At 45.6% G+C, this 16,399-nt stretch overlaps 6 protein-coding genes across 6 annotated transcripts; 3 read left to right on the forward strand and 3 right to left on the reverse strand.

Annotated features, from left to right (window-relative positions):
* Window positions 1-342: 342 nt before the first annotated feature.
* On the forward strand, window positions 343-6,387 carry PADG_03740 (uncharacterized protein; the record flags this gene model as incomplete). Its single annotated transcript, XM_010760858.1, has 7 exons — window positions 343-433; window positions 490-614; window positions 677-826; window positions 897-3,175; window positions 3,245-3,480; window positions 3,535-5,012; window positions 5,074-6,387. 7 exons carry the CDS (start codon window positions 343-345, stop codon window positions 6,385-6,387), a joined length of 5,673 nt encoding a protein of 1,890 aa, XP_010759160.1.
* Window positions 6,388-7,230: 843 nt separating this feature from the next.
* On the forward strand, window positions 7,231-8,124 carry PADG_03741 (uncharacterized protein; the record flags this gene model as incomplete). Its single annotated transcript, XM_010761282.1, has 3 exons — window positions 7,231-7,388; window positions 7,488-7,593; window positions 8,041-8,124. The coding sequence occupies 3 exons, from the start codon at window positions 7,231-7,233 to the stop codon at window positions 8,122-8,124; spliced, it is 348 nt and encodes a 115-aa protein (XP_010759584.1).
* A 790-nt stretch (window positions 8,125-8,914) lies between these two features.
* On the forward strand, window positions 8,915-9,957 carry PADG_03742 (uncharacterized protein; the record flags this gene model as incomplete). Its single annotated transcript, XM_010760859.1, has 2 exons — window positions 8,915-9,194; window positions 9,317-9,957. 2 exons carry the CDS (start codon window positions 8,915-8,917, stop codon window positions 9,955-9,957), a joined length of 921 nt encoding a protein of 306 aa, XP_010759161.1.
* A 966-nt stretch (window positions 9,958-10,923) lies between these two features.
* Window positions 10,924-13,206, reverse strand: PADG_03743 (uncharacterized protein; the record flags this gene model as incomplete). The annotated part of the gene is made up of 4 exons (XM_010761283.1): window positions 10,924-11,937; window positions 11,991-12,596; window positions 12,678-12,745; window positions 12,852-13,206. The coding sequence occupies 4 exons, from the start codon at window positions 13,204-13,206 to the stop codon at window positions 10,924-10,926; spliced, it is 2,043 nt and encodes a 680-aa protein (XP_010759585.1).
* A 704-nt stretch (window positions 13,207-13,910) lies between these two features.
* Window positions 13,911-14,463, reverse strand: PADG_03744 (uncharacterized protein; the record flags this gene model as incomplete). The annotated part of the gene is made up of 2 exons (XM_010761284.1): window positions 13,911-13,938; window positions 14,069-14,463. The coding sequence occupies 2 exons, from the start codon at window positions 14,461-14,463 to the stop codon at window positions 13,911-13,913; spliced, it is 423 nt and encodes a 140-aa protein (XP_010759586.1).
* A 510-nt stretch (window positions 14,464-14,973) lies between these two features.
* Window positions 14,974-15,447, reverse strand: PADG_03745 (uncharacterized protein; the record flags this gene model as incomplete). Its single annotated transcript, XM_010761285.1, has 1 exon — window positions 14,974-15,447. The coding sequence occupies one exon, from the start codon at window positions 15,445-15,447 to the stop codon at window positions 14,974-14,976; it is 474 nt and encodes a 157-aa protein (XP_010759587.1).
* Between the last annotated feature and the right edge of the window lie 952 nt (window positions 15,448-16,399).

Genomic DNA, 16,399 nt, shown 5'->3' on the forward strand with positions numbered 1-16,399 from the left:
TATTGTTGTAACTGGAGGTGATATCTGGAAGTTGAGGCGCAAAAATATCAGGTGGTTGAAACTTTTAGTGATGTCAATGAATGCGGCTCCGCCAACCTTAATTTAACCTCCAAGGGGTAACTAGTTAACGACCCCGGGCTGGTTAAGGTGGAAACTTAAGCCGCAGCCAAAACCTACACCATCTCCCGTAGGCTGTTCTTCACGCTGGATCATAATATCGGATACTTGGGTTCCACCTCAAGCTTCCTCCCCATTCCTTCCACATTCCAGCTTGCGATCGCTTCTCCTTGAAAAGGATGTCGATCAAACTGCTCTCTAATACATTGTTTCGACTTTGGCACAATGAGCCTTGATCCGGGCGATATATCACGAGCTTCATCTCCCGCGAGCTCCGAAGCTTCTCAACCGAAACCTCGAGATCAAGCAGGCGACGGTAGGTCGTTCCACCTCAAATATGGAAGATATTTACTGATATTTTGCCGGTTATAGATGTGTTCAGAAAAGATAAGAACTACCGCCGTTATGCTGCCAGCGTTGAGCGAGCATTATCGTTGTTCGATACAGCCCTGCAGGAGTGGGCAGACTACATCTCGTTCCTGAGTAGACTGCTGAAGGTATATGCGCCCATTTTTTGTAATAATGGTTTAGATTGCTGAAAAAAAATTATCTGGCATAGGCTCTGCAATCCCATCCGCCATCTCTACCCATCGTCCCAAGTAAAACCATCGTGGCGCGGAGATTGGCGCAATGCCTGAACCCGTCACTTCCGTCTGGAGTTCACCAGAAGGCCCTTGAGATCTACGGCTACATATTTTCCATTCTCAAGGTAGGCCTGCTTGTACTCTGATGCTTGCACTTGAAGTTCTTTAGCGTGTATATTTAATGAACCATTTTAGCAAGATCGCCTATCTCGAGATTTAGCGCTGTATCTACCCGGAATCGCCCCCACCCTATCTTTTGCTTCATTGACCGTTCGCCCGCTTTTCCTCTCCTTGGTTGAGACATATATCGTCGACTTGGACCCTGCAGCTCTTCGGCCAGCGTTAAAATCTATAATATTGGCTTTACTTCCGGGGCTTGAGGAGGAAACCGGCGAGGATTTCGAAACCGCTCTACGGATCGTGAACAAGTTTCGAATTATCAACCTGAAAGAGAAGGAGGTATTGCCAAACTCGGACATTGATGATGGCAGTCAATACTTCTGGCAATGCCTCTTTCTCGCCTCAATAACAAATCCAAGTAGGAGGCCTGGCGTGCTCGCGTATTTAAATCGATATCTTCCCAAACTCGGTGGATCAAGTCCGTCGCTGATAGACTCCCAAGATGGTGGGAATGACGAGACATCGAATCTGCCGTCTGTCACAGATTCAATTATTATGCCAGAACCCGGACTTTTAATTCGATGTTTTGCTACGGGTCTTACTGACGAGCAACACCTGGTGCAGAGAAACTTCTTGGATCTGCTCGTTACACATTTGCCTCTTCATTCCCCCGTTCTGCAAAAGAGGATTACCCCAGACGACCTGGGGATCTTACTTACGGCAGCTGCCGGTGTCGTCACTAGAAGAGACATGAGTTTGAACCGCCGTCTCTGGTCATGGTTTTTGGGGCCGGAAACCTCTAATGCTACTCATGAACATGGTAAAGCTGACCAATCATTTACTTCCCAGCATGCCGCAAACTTGGCTTTTAATAATGAAAACGCAAAATCCCAATATTTCAGTCGTTTCGGATTAAAACCTCTAGTTCAGAGCATCAAAGCCATGATCAGTCGCAACTCTGTGTACCCTCCTGAACGAGTGAAGCCGTTGAGGATATCTCTGTCTCTGATGGATCGATGGGAAGTAGGGGGGCTTGTCATCCCAGCAATATTCCTCCCGGTCATGCATAGTGTTCAACAATACAAACAACTGGCTATCTCGAATGCAAATTTTGAGGAGGTGTTCCGAAGTGCCAGCGCTTTTTTTGACGGAGTTGAAAGTACCTTGATATTCTCTGAGCTCCTTTCTCTTGTTCACGTTGATCCATCGACCATCAAAACTCGTTCCAACCGTGCCATAGAAGATCTTAAACTTGCGAACTTTATTGTCTCTCACTTCAATATGGGAGAGGAAGAGATGCGTGTTGTCCACGTGCCTCTGTTGTTCATGACACTCCTTATCAAGATAGGAGCTATTTCGTCAAGTACCGATGACATTGGGCTCGACCATCAAAATATTCAATCCGCCGCGCTTAGCGAAACGTCCATGATTATCAAGCATCTTCTCGACCTAATTCCGGACAGCGTCTTTCTCCATGGAAATACATCTGAACAAATTCGGGTTGACCACTCTTCAAAGACTTTCCATGATATTTCCTGCGAAGCAATCGTCCGCAAAATAAGTGAATTTTACAAGAGATGTAAGGAAAGTCTCGAGCTACCTCCTCCACCATTTACTCCCAGTGAGCTAGGTGAGCTGCTCCTCCGGGAAGCCCAATATCTGGTACTATCCGCACTAGAATCCGAAGACCAGTCCTACCTGAAAGAACGAACGAACTTATTTATCTCCCTGCTTAACAAAACTCCTAAATCTCAAGTCGTCGAAGCCGGTGATATATTCAAGGCCATATATCACAAGCTGACTGCAAAGTCATTAGTGGATTTACCGTTCGTAACGATTTCGTCGATATGTTCTGTTGTGACAACCTTGTACTCCATCCACACCCCTGGGCTCTATGTTTCTTACCATCAGATTTCAGATATTATCCCGTCCTTAGTGCAGAAGCTTTGGGGCTTCCTCTCACCATTAAGCCCAAAGTTCCACGTAGAAACAGTCCGATGCTTGTGGCTTTTACATCTAGTGACTTGGCAAGATCATTTGGTGGAAGCTTCGATTACATCGCTCATGATCAGTCCTAACAAGCCTAATTCCTCCCACATCACAACTGTAGAAGAGGTTGAAAAGTTTTTCGTCTTGTGGAACCATAGCCAGCAGATCAACGTCGATCCTTCAACTGCTCGCATCATTAATTATGACCCACTGAATAAAAGGGGTTTAAGAGACCCCAGATCTCTATATCAATCCTCAATGCTCGATCGCCCGTTATTTATAGTCTTAGATTTGTTATCTGGAATTGCGACCGAAGCCTCATTAGTGGTCAAGGAATGGATTTCCGAGCTATCATCTGTTCCCAGGTATGTACATGTGCATGATCGAAGAACTAATTTTATTTCTGCCTTTTCGCTAACGTTTGTCATCTTTAGGATATTTCGCATAACAATTTCTAAACTCACTGAACTTCCATATCTCGTGGGATCAGGTCATGAACTTTCCTCCGAAGATGATCAGCTAACGGACTCTCTGGAGGCCAATCAGTGTCGCTATCTCTTCGAGACTCTCTCCAGTGTGATCTCCTCATTGAGTCCGTCGGGTTGGTCAACATTAATAACAAACACTGTGTCGGAATCGAGTAAACGTCGTGAGAGCGATGGAGCTGATGGTGAGTCTGGTCAGATAAAATACGAGAACCAGATAGGAACAGTGTTCAATCTAGGTGCTATGGAGAATTTGAGTATCCAAGCCGCTTTAATACACCTGTCAATTCGAGCTCTCTCTCCACAAATAACCGCCTCCAGGGAGCTACACTCTGAAGAGGAACGAATGCAGCTGGCAATTTTTAGTGTTATTCGCCAGCTTCTAATGGGACCTGGTGCTGAGAAACTTGTTAAAATTGACCTGGATGGTTTCCTAATCGATCAGTTATTCTCTGCCCTGGATAAAAATAGAGGTACCCTCCAGCCTGTCATGATTGACACCTTGCTGGCTGCTTTGAAAAATCGTTATGTTCATGAAGCTATGGAACTTTCAGCTGTGCCATCCAAGAACGCAAGGAAGTCCTCTCTCGATGCTCTTTCAAATATCTCTGGCATCTCTCTTACCGGCGAAAAATCTGAAAAAGAAACTCCAAGAACTGTCGCTCCAGTGCCTCCGCCACAGTTACTCCAATGTTTGCTCAAAGGCCTCAGTTCTACCTCCTCCCACAACGTCGTTCAAAAATGGGTTAAATTACTTGTGGAGTGTCTGGCGCTGTACTCCGGGACCATCTTCCAAGTTCTGCTCACTCTAGTGGAGTGTTTATGCAAACAGATTACTGCTTCCTATAATGAGCTCCAGCTTGTGTTTAAGAGAACAAATAGCTCTGTTCGGGAGCGTTCGGAACACATCGCTATTGTATTGTTTAATGGTTTGGAAAGTTGTATCGCTGCTGCACATGAACGTCTCATACTCGAGGAGGAGAATGTTTCTGCTGCAAAAAGTCCAGATCAACCCCAAGGGTTTTTCGGAAACATGGTATCTGGAGTGTTCACTTCGGAGGGGAATCAAGTACGGAGTGCTGCTGCTAATGACAGACTCACCGTTCTCCTTTGCTTTCAAGACACAGTGCGCCTCTGTTTCTCGATTTGGTCCTGGGGCAATATTCGACGACATAGTAGCTCTCAGGACCCGGAATCCCTCTCATCATTTCAGTACACCTCCTTGAGAATGAGAAATCGGTCACGACGTATATTAGAGCACTTATTCAATGCCGAGGCACTGGATTGCCTGGAGACCTTAGTCCAGCTATGGCACAATGCCATTTCGGCAGATGACACAGCAGAAGCCCAATCAGTTTTTAACCTCCTTCATACACTAGACGGATCACGGCCGAAAATAACGATTCCCGCTATATTCAATTCCATATACAGTCGAACCAATCCCACCGCACTAGACCCCAGTCGGATATCGGTTATGACGTCCAGACTCTCCGAAGCAGACCTGGTTGCATTTCTTGTCACATACGCCCGGTCGTTAGATGACGATGCGTTGGCCGAGATATGGAGTGACTGCATCGCTTTTCTTCGGGATGTATTGACAAACCCTTTCCCGCACAGACGCATCCTACCACGACTGTTGGAATTTACTGCAATCTTGGGCGAAAAGATGGAACGGACTAATTTTGGCGACGACCGGCGATCGAGGAAGGAACTCGGGGTAAGATTTTATGCAACCATAGGTTTTGAAAACAAATTTGAAACTAATAACAACCTTGTAGGATTTGTTGTTACGCCTTCTTACTGCGATCTTCACTAGTAAACCGTTAGGTTCATCACAAGAACCCGCCTCGTCGACACGGCAGTTGGCAGATACCGAACGTTCATCAGGATCTTCTTCAAAATCCCAACAAGTCGTTGGGCCTGATAATATCATTAGCATTCTCGCATCTGTCATGCCTGCGTTGGTTACTACTCTTGGAGAAACGGATAGGATCTTCACTGCAATGTCAAATATATCGACGAATATAATAGCCCCGTTATTCCACTCAAGGCTCTTCCCGCAAAATGTGAACAAGAGTGTGCTTGAGCTCCTCCAGCAGATGTCGAAGGTTTCAGCATCCTCAAAATCCTGGAGAAAAGATGTGGGTGATGCTTTCAATGACGCCAAATTCTTCACCACAAAGCTCAACCTTGTACAAACGAGCTGGCTTGATATACTTCGCCATTGGGCCCTGACGGATAAAGATCGATTGCCAGATCTGCTCTCACGTCTCACACCCCCCACATCTGCGGGAATAATGTTTGGTGTCGGCGCCACTGCTGCCAGGCTTGAAGCTGATCGCAAAACCCAGCTGAATTTACGAAGGATTACTCTCTTGGTATTGGCTGCCAACGAAGACCATTTCAGTGCAGAGCTTGCAAACGTCCACCAGAAGCTCGAAGATCTCTTAACTGCCACTCACATCTCGTCCCCTTCGTCTGTGACGCGGGCGGAAATATACATGGTGCTCCGGGCCGTGGTGCTCAAAACATCTTCCATCCACCTTGCGCCATTCTGGCCTATGATTAACAGCGAACTCTATGATGCTCTGTCAGCTATTGTGCCAGGTCAACAGTCGGAGACGTATAACCCTTACTCACTTTTGCAGGCATGCAAACTCCTAGAATCTCTTCTCCTCATTGCCCCGGATGACTTCCAACTGCATGAATGGTTGTTTGTCACCGACACGATCGATGCAATCCACCCACCAAACCATCGGGAATCTGTCGCACTCGCGGATAATGTTGCGCAGAGCATGGGTGCTTCCACAAATACAGACGATGTTGAACTCACTATGAAAAATGGAAACTGGAATAGGAATGGTGATGATGACAATGAAGGCCGTGACAGATATAAAAAGGCATGGCTTAATTCAGAGCTCAGCCGGGAGACTGCGAAGGATGAGATCATTGATAAGGTGCTGAGGCCGTTCTTTGACAGGTTGAGTATACATGCTTTTGAGAGCACGTATAGGATGGGAATCCCTGATTTGGCGGGTTGCAAAGACGATCTGCTGGCGGATCTGTTCAATGAGTTTACAGTGGCTAGTTAGCGGCGTGTGCTGCGATTACATGCGTATTGTTTTGTGTCCATATGGTTTTGCTTGCTGCTTTAATCTAGCCATGGTATTGCGATTGATATTAATATCGTTAGTATCGTTACATGTATTACATATATTAAGATCTTATGGTTTCTTTCTATTATTCAGAATCTCCGACACCCTGGGTCCTATATGTGTGTAATGTCTGGATCGAGGATATGGCTCCATGGGATTACTCCTCAAGTGGCGCGTGAAGCTTTGAACATTCCATGTATCGGTACCTCCCCGCGCCCCACTCATATCATATTATTAACCTCTCTTGCGTCCGCAGCAATACCATATTCCTGTTCAGGGTCAATTGACCAGTAAGCATGCAGGAAACAGGGATTAGATTTAACAAACAATTTTATGAAACAAGAAAAAATAGAAATAGTTATTCTAAGGCGCTCCAAATACTCTTCAATCGCCTTCTTCCCTTCACTTTCACCTGACATTTGATTTTAATATTCAGAGATATTCGATAACTAATTTTTGGCCAAAATATCGGCTTCAATTCCTTCATTATATAACTAGTTATCTGCGTCCTTCATAGTCGTCTGAGAGTTTCTCCCTCATCAGCCTGTGCCAAGCTTCCAGGTGCATCTCAAACGAACCGTGGTTAAAAAAGTCGACAACTTCATTCCAACCTCAATCTCACACATATCGACGACACACCGCACCTTTCAACAGCAACAAATCTCATCGGATTCGTATACCGTGCTTAGCCTTATCCCGCCTAGATTGTGTATGTTTCAAAAATCCGGATACATTCATTAATTCCTCACTCACGCCGAGGGCATATCTCCAACACCCACAATGTCTCCTATGCTGCGGCGATCGCTCTTCGCACCCGCCATGCGCCTGTCGACACGCAGGCACCTTTCAACAACTAGCCGGCTACTTAACAGCAGCAGTGGCAGTGTAGATGCGGGAGCATTGCCTGTGCAGAAGCCCGTGGGAGCTTTCAGAGGAGGGTGAGTTTCCTACACCCCTCCACACCAAGCTTACGAGAAACAAACCCAACTGCATTAGAGTGAATCAAGCTAACTTGCGATATTGGACGGAATTAACAGGCTATTTGGCTTCCTCCTTGGCACTACGGTGGCGGGCGCATCGGTATACTACTATATCTTGGATGAGTATAGAGTGTCCAACGAGATGTTGACAGAAGACATCTACGTACGTCACTGTATTTGAAAAAAAAAATCCACACATTTCGGCAAGATACCAGAAGCAAGAAAGAAAAAGGAAAAAAAAATAGACAGTCTTAGATCTTGGATTTTCCTTCTTCCCCTCTCTTTAATTCCATCACATTCCCCTTTGTCGACTACCCATTTTTTTTCGGATAGACCAAAATACAAGAAAAGATTAGGCGGAAGAAAGAAAATATCTCTATTCATGATTTCGGTTCGGGAGTGTTTTTACATGTTGTTTTAGATTAGGCAATGTTGCTCCATCTTTACTATTCTTTATTACCTTAACCCCCTTGGAACTAATATGGCACTTAATACCTCGCAATTTTGTTTTCCTGCGCAACTTCCACTCATGATCATCAAGGCGAGTCTTTGAAGGCTGACGATTTTCCCTCATGACCCTGCGTGTTTTCCCAAGGGGATTGTGCTCTAGGCCTTGCAAGCAGCGACGCAACGCCTCAATGCCTACGTGACCGACCTAGAAGGAAAGCTGGACCTATTGCAGAAGAAGAAATGATTTGAGTGATGAGAATTATTCAGGCGATTTCTTTTGTCTTAACCTCCCTGATTTTTGTAGTTTTCATGGCATGAAAGTATGATGTGTTCCGGAACCCCGTCGCCTTCAACTTATCTCGTTGTCCATTTTATGGTTCTCGTCCTCGATCCTCGGATCAATTTCCGATGCTATAAATCTGCACATCCTCATTTCGATGGAATTCAAAAACAGTATGATTGTTTGTATTCAAATCTTTGTTCTGCGGACTGGTTGAATTCATATGGCTTCATCATTTGCAATTGGCATCTCGCGGCAACATGCGGTTTCGGCTGTGTTTCCCAACCAATTCAACTCAATACCCTTTCCGTCCCTTAAAGAGAATTCAGGACGCAGTAAAATTCCTTCAGTCCGCCAGAGTTAGCACACATTGCAAGCCCTTCCATTGCTGAACTTTTGCCTCTGATGGCGGGTTGCAGAGTAGAAACATAGTTTTCTAACTTAATTCCCTAAATAAGAGAAAAGACACAGGTTTCAATTTAATATTACCATTTTCTATAGTTAATTGTTCTGTGATTGGAAAAAGTCGTTGATGAATTTGCTTCGTTGAGATTGGTGCAAACAAAACAAACATGATCATCACACACTTGATATCGAGTTAACTTGATCAAATAACTAAATCAATATCAACCTCAACGATACAGCTTCGGGTGCACGCTCATCTCACAGCAATCAATATAATCACTCTCGGACGGCAAATGCGCAATCTATCAGAAGATACCAGAGCCCAAGAGATATTCTTCTTCAACCTTCAATGTCGCTAAATAAAATAGAAGTCCTACCAACATCCTCGTCTCACATCACCCCAGGATGGGCATACGTTCCCGATACTCGATATGGCGCCTCCACCAGCACTGGAAGGGCTGCTGGCGGTCGCACGCGAGCTGTGCGCGAGCTAGGGGGCGCTGGACGTGCGGATGTGTCGTCGAGGCAAAATACTGCTACACTACGACATCTCACGGAGCTAGATCGAGAGAATCATAAAGATACGCATATTCCTATTCCAACGAAGCAAAAGGCTGCGACGGCGAAAGGTTAGATCATACCTATTGACTTGCCATGTTTAGTAAAGCTCTATTTGTATTTTATATGTTACTGCGCACAAATGAAAAGAAGGTGGGAAGATAGTAGCTAACTGTGTAAATATCAATCACAGACAAACCCAGGGGCAAAACAACCTCCAACGTCCGTCGCATCCTAATGTCCCAAAAAACTTTTAAAAACTACCTAGATGACGAGGAGGCAGCTCTTGCCCAAGGCCATTCTCAAGCCTTAGCAACAATCACATCATCCATCGCTGCTACATCCACCACAGCTACTCCTGGACGTTCTGCCCTTAAATCAAGCAAATCTAACACTCCACACACTTCATCTCGTCCCGCCACACCCAAAAAGTCAACTCCAGCTACTGCAAACCAATCTCCGGAACCACTCAATGCAGCCTCTTCTCAAGTTTCCACGTCCACTTCACACCAACAGCAACGGAACCAACAACTAATCGTCTCCAACTACGACAACGACCCCCTTCTCCGCTCCTACATTCCCTCCGCACCGTCAGAGAAACTTATGCAACAGCTTCTCGCCGAGCCACCTCTGTCATACAATGCATCTCGCGCAACCCATGCTACAACAACGCTGCCTGGACGAACAGCGGGTCCCACGAAACCTCCACGTCACTTTTGTAGCATATGTGGATACTGGGGAAGAGTGAAGTGCATCAAGTGTCGAACGAGGGTATGTGGGTTGGAATGCTATCGGATTCATGAGGAGACTAGGTGTGATCGGTTTTATGCGTGAGGATATTGGCATTATCGTGATGAGAGATCTTAATTGAGAGATTACCCCTGTCGTGCGTAGCCTACGCATGCCACTTCGTGATATCCCCAGACTGGATCCTAGAAGTTATCGTCATGTGAGTTTACGAGATACTAATTGGAGCCATCCTTCGAGGAAACGGAACTAATATGTTCTTGGTAATAAGGGTCAATATGGGAATGAAGAATGCGGAAATCACCTGCATTTCCCATCATAAACACTTCTCCATCTACATCTACTCTACTCAAATCGTGACATTTCGGATTCATCCTGCGGTTAGCCTTTCCACGTCAGTAGAAAAAAAATATAATTCTACACCGAGAAAGCCCCGATTGAGTGGAACATATTCGGCGGGCAGAGATAGTCACCACGCATCATCGGTATGCGGAAACGGAGAAGTTGGGGTTTGATTGAAATAAAAAAATAAAATAAAAATGGAGAAGAATTCATCAGCCGGAATCCACGGATTTTTATAGCAGGAGAGGGGCATTTTCTCAGTGTCTACGCAGGACACACGGGCGCCATGGAATAAAGGGAGCTAATATGAAGCCAAATAGAGCCTATGGTTGCTGGATAGAGGACGGGGAGTGTAGAAGTGAGATAATAGGGAAAAGCTGTACGTCAAAAGCGTATTAACCAAATTAAAAATTAAAAAATAAAAAATAAAATAAAAAAAGGCATTAAATGTTCATCCATGGCTGATAATGGATAGTATTCGTCCTGTGCAACCGGCTGTGACAAAGAATACGTGAGCTTGGAATCTTCCACCTGGGCAAAATTCCAAGTTACTGGCTTGTCAGGGAAAAAGCGCTGGCATATTGCGTTATATGTACATCTAATAAAACACTAACAAAGGTATGGATATTAATCTATTGGGCCCATATTTAAGAGCATAACCTGATGCACCCAGTCTTCACCACAGATATCGCGGGCCTTTTCCCATTAAACTTAACACTTCATATTAATCCCAGCCCTCAATTCCCCTTCCCTTATCTCAAACATAACCTGAACGCCCACAAACAGCGTCGCACATGCCGTGACAAGATACACCAGCCCCGCCGCGCTGCTCACAATCCCACTAACTAGTCCCTTTAACCCGTCAAGCCCAACCGCAAACCCAACAAGATTCGCCGCCATCATCATCAATATATTGAACACTGTGCCTATGCCACACAGCACACGGTAAGCTGTTGGACTATCACGCCACCTATGCGCGGGGAATAGTGCGGTGGCAATGATTTCTGGCAGGACGAAAAGCGTTATGAGCCACCCCCACATGAGCAGGCGGAGATTAATGTCATGCCACAGCGCAACAAAGGTGAAGACGGTGAGAAAGTTGAGGAGGCCACGGGTCTTGGCGAGGATGGGGGAGGATCCGTCGCTGCTATTGTTGTTGGACTGATTGTGGCTGCGGTTACTACCGCCGCCACCCAAGGGGACGTAGAGATATCTGACGATCCACCTGTTGAAGGAGCGGTGCCAGCCGCGCCAGAAGGCAAGGGCGGAGTAATTGTTGGACATACAGCGGACCATGTTTTCGGGCGGATCTATGCCGTCGATCAAGGCCCAGAGGCGCGCGAAACGCCAGGGTAGAAGTAATTTAAGCCAGATGTGGTGTAGGTTGAAATAGCCCAGCATGCTAAGTTGAAATGGGGTGTAGACGGACCAGTTGGGGGAGGATTGTGAGATGGCGACGACATATATGTAATGTAGGAATAGTTCCATGCTGAAAAGGGCGAAGAGGAAGCGGATTCCGTAGAGGATAGTGCGGGTTGTAGATATGGAAGGAGAAGGGTGGCGTTGTTGGGAGATATAGTCGTTGAAGGTAATGATGGGGCCCGTGAGATAGAGCGGGGAATAGAGAACGTAGCCAACGTAGTTTGTCGGGTTGAAGGCAGATTGATGGGCTGGGATAGTGACGCGATCTCGCTCGGACAGGGCGGAGGGGTCGAGTTGCTTCTTCTTTGGTGTGTTAGCGATAATAAAATGCTAATATGATTGATAATCTAGCATACCTCAATAGGGCTATCTGACCGATAGTTGAGGCTCCAATAGTAATCGAGATTAAAACTTATTAATCGCAGAACCGTGAGATTAAAAAGAATATCCCATCTAGGGATTAATCCGCCCCAACTGTCAAGCCATTTTCCAACAGCCACAAGTGGATGGCCTTCACCTACCTGTGATACAGAAGATGACCACGTAAGTATTCTCGCGATGTCTGCATATTGGTACCCATTTGACAATTCATTTGCAAATAATATGCCAATGTTAAAAACCCATGTTGCCACTGGTATTTTATTCCGTGGAAGTTTTGTTGCAATATGATAATTGATGACAAGAATTGCAAGAATCTTGGGAGCTGAGAAGCCATGCAGGGCAACGATAGCTACCAGCGCAAAATAATAATCGTAAGTGACTCTGCGTTTTAGCCTCAAATCAGCGGATACAGCGTCAAATCTGGAGATCTCATCATCTTTTAATTTGCCAGATGGAGGCGAATTGGAATTTAAAGGAAAGAAGATGTCAATAGCTCGTCGAAGCAAAGGATGGATGACCAAGAGTAAGGCAAGATAAGGAATGTTATCTCGAAAAGTGGAATATTGTGAATCAGAATTATCCTGTGCTAAATCATCAGCAAGCTTCAGGACCGATACAACCCTCCAACCGCCATCAATGGAGGGTAGAAAAAACAAACTCACCACTTTCCTTCCCATTATCCACCCATCCTCCAAAAGGTGTGAATATTTCGAATACATTGGATGAGACTCTAACAGAACGAAAAGAATAATAAGTCAGCCCATAATCCAATAAGTCCATCTAAGATATTCCACTCAAAAACAGCTCTTCCCGAGGAACGGAAATCCAAAACTAACCCTTCGAAACATCGTAGACAGTCTTAAACATCATTGGTACCGCAAGCAGAAACGCGATATAGTAAACGTAAAATTCGACTGTGTTCCATCGTGGCGGGGACGCAGTCAATGAGGGACCAGAGCTAGGACTCCCGCAGTCCTCCCCTGACTGCGCTTGTGTTCGTGTCTGCATCCCATTCTCACTCCCACTCGCAAGCCATCTCGAGACCGTCGGTTCTAACCCCCCATTGCTTGTAGATGATATTCGAGATTCAGTGCTGTAGGCAGACTTAAGCGGCGTATTGGCTGAGACCGTGAAGCGCGAGTCAAGAGTGTCGAGGGAGTAGAGTTTGCGGAGCCAGTAGAGAAGGCCCATATTTCCAAAGGCAATTAGATATTTAGCTCGACAACAATGCCAGCATCAGTTAAAGTCGATGGGTGGTGGAAGCGACAGCAAGCTGGAAATAGAGCGGGGGGCTTAGAAAAGGGGTTTCTGGCAATGTGAGATTTTTGTATGAGGATTTTCCATGAAGTTCTCAGAAATGGAGTGAAGGGGTTCTCTAACTAAAGCATGGTTTCTGTAAATGAGTGAGAGGCTCTGCAGGATTCCCTTCCGAGCAGGATCAGGCTATTTGGGTTCAGGAGTTGGGATAGGCGTTGTTTGCGGAAGACATGGCGGAGATGCAAGGGGTGATGTTGAGCAGTAGGACACGTGATTGGGTTGATGGCCTAAAGTGCCGCTTTGAAAGTAACCATCAACGTAGATATTTTCAATATTCAGATTGTAACCGGAATCAACAAACTCCCAGGAATAATAAATGTTGGCCAGACTAGAAAGGCAAATTTACAGAATGTTTTATCTACGTGCAATTACTCTCAGGACAAAAAATGATATGATCAATACGAGCGTTGATGGATTACAAATTGAAGACATCCATAAGCATGTTTATATTGCTTTCAAAATATTCGCCCTTCTCCATGCAAACTAAGCCACAGATAGAGATGTCCAGCTTGACAATCAGTGAAAGAAAGCTTGGAAGCCATAATTCTCATACATTCCGAGCCATTTCCAACAGCTGTTTAGCACTGCCCGTCGTTTGGATCCCCGCTACTTCCCGTTAGCATCAAAACTCTCATACAATTTGAAACCAAAAAAAAAAAGAAAGGAAAGGAAAGGGGAAGGGGAAAAAAAGGGAGGGGAAGGGAAGGTTGAGGGGGGAGGTAGTAGGTTAACTAACGTATATTCCCAGTTTCCATATCTAGTACGCCCTCCACGGTCACATCCCTCAATCTCCTTTCTCAATCCGTCATAGCACTCCGCAGCGCCGATATTGCGGTTTCCATTATTGCTGATCAGCCGCAGTGAAAAATCAACCTTCTTGGTGCTATCGAGATTGTAGCACTTAGCCCTGATGTCGTTGGGTCTATAAGTACCGACTAAGGCTTCGTTGCATGCCCGCGTAGCAAAGTTGATGGCATAAGGCCTACCTGCACCCCAGCGAGCGCCACCGTCGAAGCAATTGCGCTTCGCGATAACGGTTGTGTCCGGGTATGCGGCAATACTGTTGGTTTTCATCGGGAAGGCGGATGCTAGGACCGCGGGGATGAGGGTCAGAATGAAAGATAAGTGCATTTTTGCGGAAAAAGATGGAGTTGAAGTTGAAATTCTGAGTTATTTTATGTTAGTAGGCTCCTTGAATGCTTCAAGATTATTATGCATTTGCAATTTCTCCTTTTTCCTATGGACGGGCAAAACAGAGTTCCCTTTATATAACCCGACGTCGGCCATGCTGCTGGACTGTGTCTTTTCTATTAAAAAATAAAAATTGTTTATCCAATTCACTCTGTGGCCTGGACATCTCGATGAACATCGAACTGTTCTTAAAATAGAAATAGTAGTGACAATGGTGACATTTGTGATACCTGTCAACTTCATGGACAAGAAAGGCTTCCTGAAAGGGTTGAATAGGGATAAATTTAGAGATATGGATATCCTCCTGGGAGGATTCCCGTCCCTGCTGGGTTTGGGGGCTGCATCGAATCCGGCTGGGAGTGTTTGTCGATATGCAACAGGTTCTAGGGGGCTCGGGAATTAAAACTCCCAAAAGTCCATCCTCCTCTTTACTACCGCAAGATGAGATGATCAAACATCAGCCTGGCTATCACCATGATCATTGCCATTCTCCTGCTCGCCATATTTCTGCTTCAATTCCTCCCTCCTGCTGTGAAACAATTCATGATTCTCATCGACAACCTTTCTCGAGAGCTGCTTAGCCTCGTCACTTAACGGGGGCGGCAGGATGTTCTTGTCCGGCGCAAACCACAGTTCTCTTGGGACCTTAGTTCCATCCACGCCGGCAAACTCAGCTTCATTTACAAACCCAGTCGGATAGCGACGTATGCAGGCTGCGATTTGATTGGGGGTTAAACCAGCCGCGTCCACGACGTCGCGATCGGCAGTCAGCGATCGTAGAACCCCGTCCTTACCCAGCGAGATGCATCCCATGAATGAGAGGTCTTGTTTCAAGCCGTTGAAAATCGCGCTTAGTTCCCGCTGGATGGGGTCTGTGTAGTACCAGGAGGGCTTTTCACATCGAGGTCCGTTCTGATGCGCCATATCTACGCTGTTAATATCTTTCCTTCGCCAATCTGTTTATTGATATCCGTTGTATTGATGGTTGAGTCACAATTGATTCCTTGGGCTCCAGAATTGGACGTCAGAGTGCGGAGGGTTAGATTTATTGGAACCGGAGATGTAAAGTTTTAGCGTGCTTTTCCTACGGGTAGTTAGTTAGCAACTCGAGCCCCACCTCTCCGTACAGGCTACCGATATTTCGAGGCGGCAGGGCTGAAAACCGTGAGAAGTTTAATATCTTTGTTCCACGAGGTTTTAAATCCCGGCTGCAGCTGTGGTATGTCCCCAAGTCTATAATTAGTTAACTATGCATTGGGTAGCCAGTTTCTACGAATAACACTCGCTGTAACACCTGCAGAATAGAATCTTCCATCATGCATCTTGAGAAACCCGTCAACCCATGTTAATCACAGCCCCCGAAGTTATCCACTTCCAAACCCAATAGATTTAGAGCAATATATATCAGTCTACTATTAAAAATTGTTGACAGCTCTTGAGCAGTGGAACAATAGTGCATCGCGACAGAAACTTCAGTGGGCGGGGAGATGTAAAAGCTTATCCATAACAGCATAGCAACCATTATCAGTTTATACTCTTTACATCTCAAACTTCCGATGACATTCATTTTTCAATTTGTGGAAAAACCAACACCTAGTCAACTGAAAACCTAATCTCATTAAAATAATGAGTTAATCTCCAAAATAACTACCAAGTTTTCAGCAGTCACATGTAGTTCTATCATTACATGTGCAGCATAATTATTGTGAATTGCCAGCTTTTATGCAGCAGCAAAGGATCACCATGAGCCTGCAGAAATCCTTTCCAGAAAGAATAGAAGAAAAAAAAAAAAGGGGGGGGGGGGGGGGCTGGGGTTAACAAATAGCCCCCAATAGGGCGATTGTAGGCTGAGGTTTCCAGCACCCGCTCCCAACAC

The sequence above is a fragment of the Paracoccidioides brasiliensis genome, assembly GCF_000150735.1.
Source record: "Paracoccidioides brasiliensis Pb18 unplaced genomic scaffold supercont2.4, whole genome shotgun sequence".
NCBI classification, from domain to species: domain Eukaryota; kingdom Fungi; phylum Ascomycota; class Eurotiomycetes; order Onygenales; family Ajellomycetaceae; genus Paracoccidioides; species Paracoccidioides brasiliensis.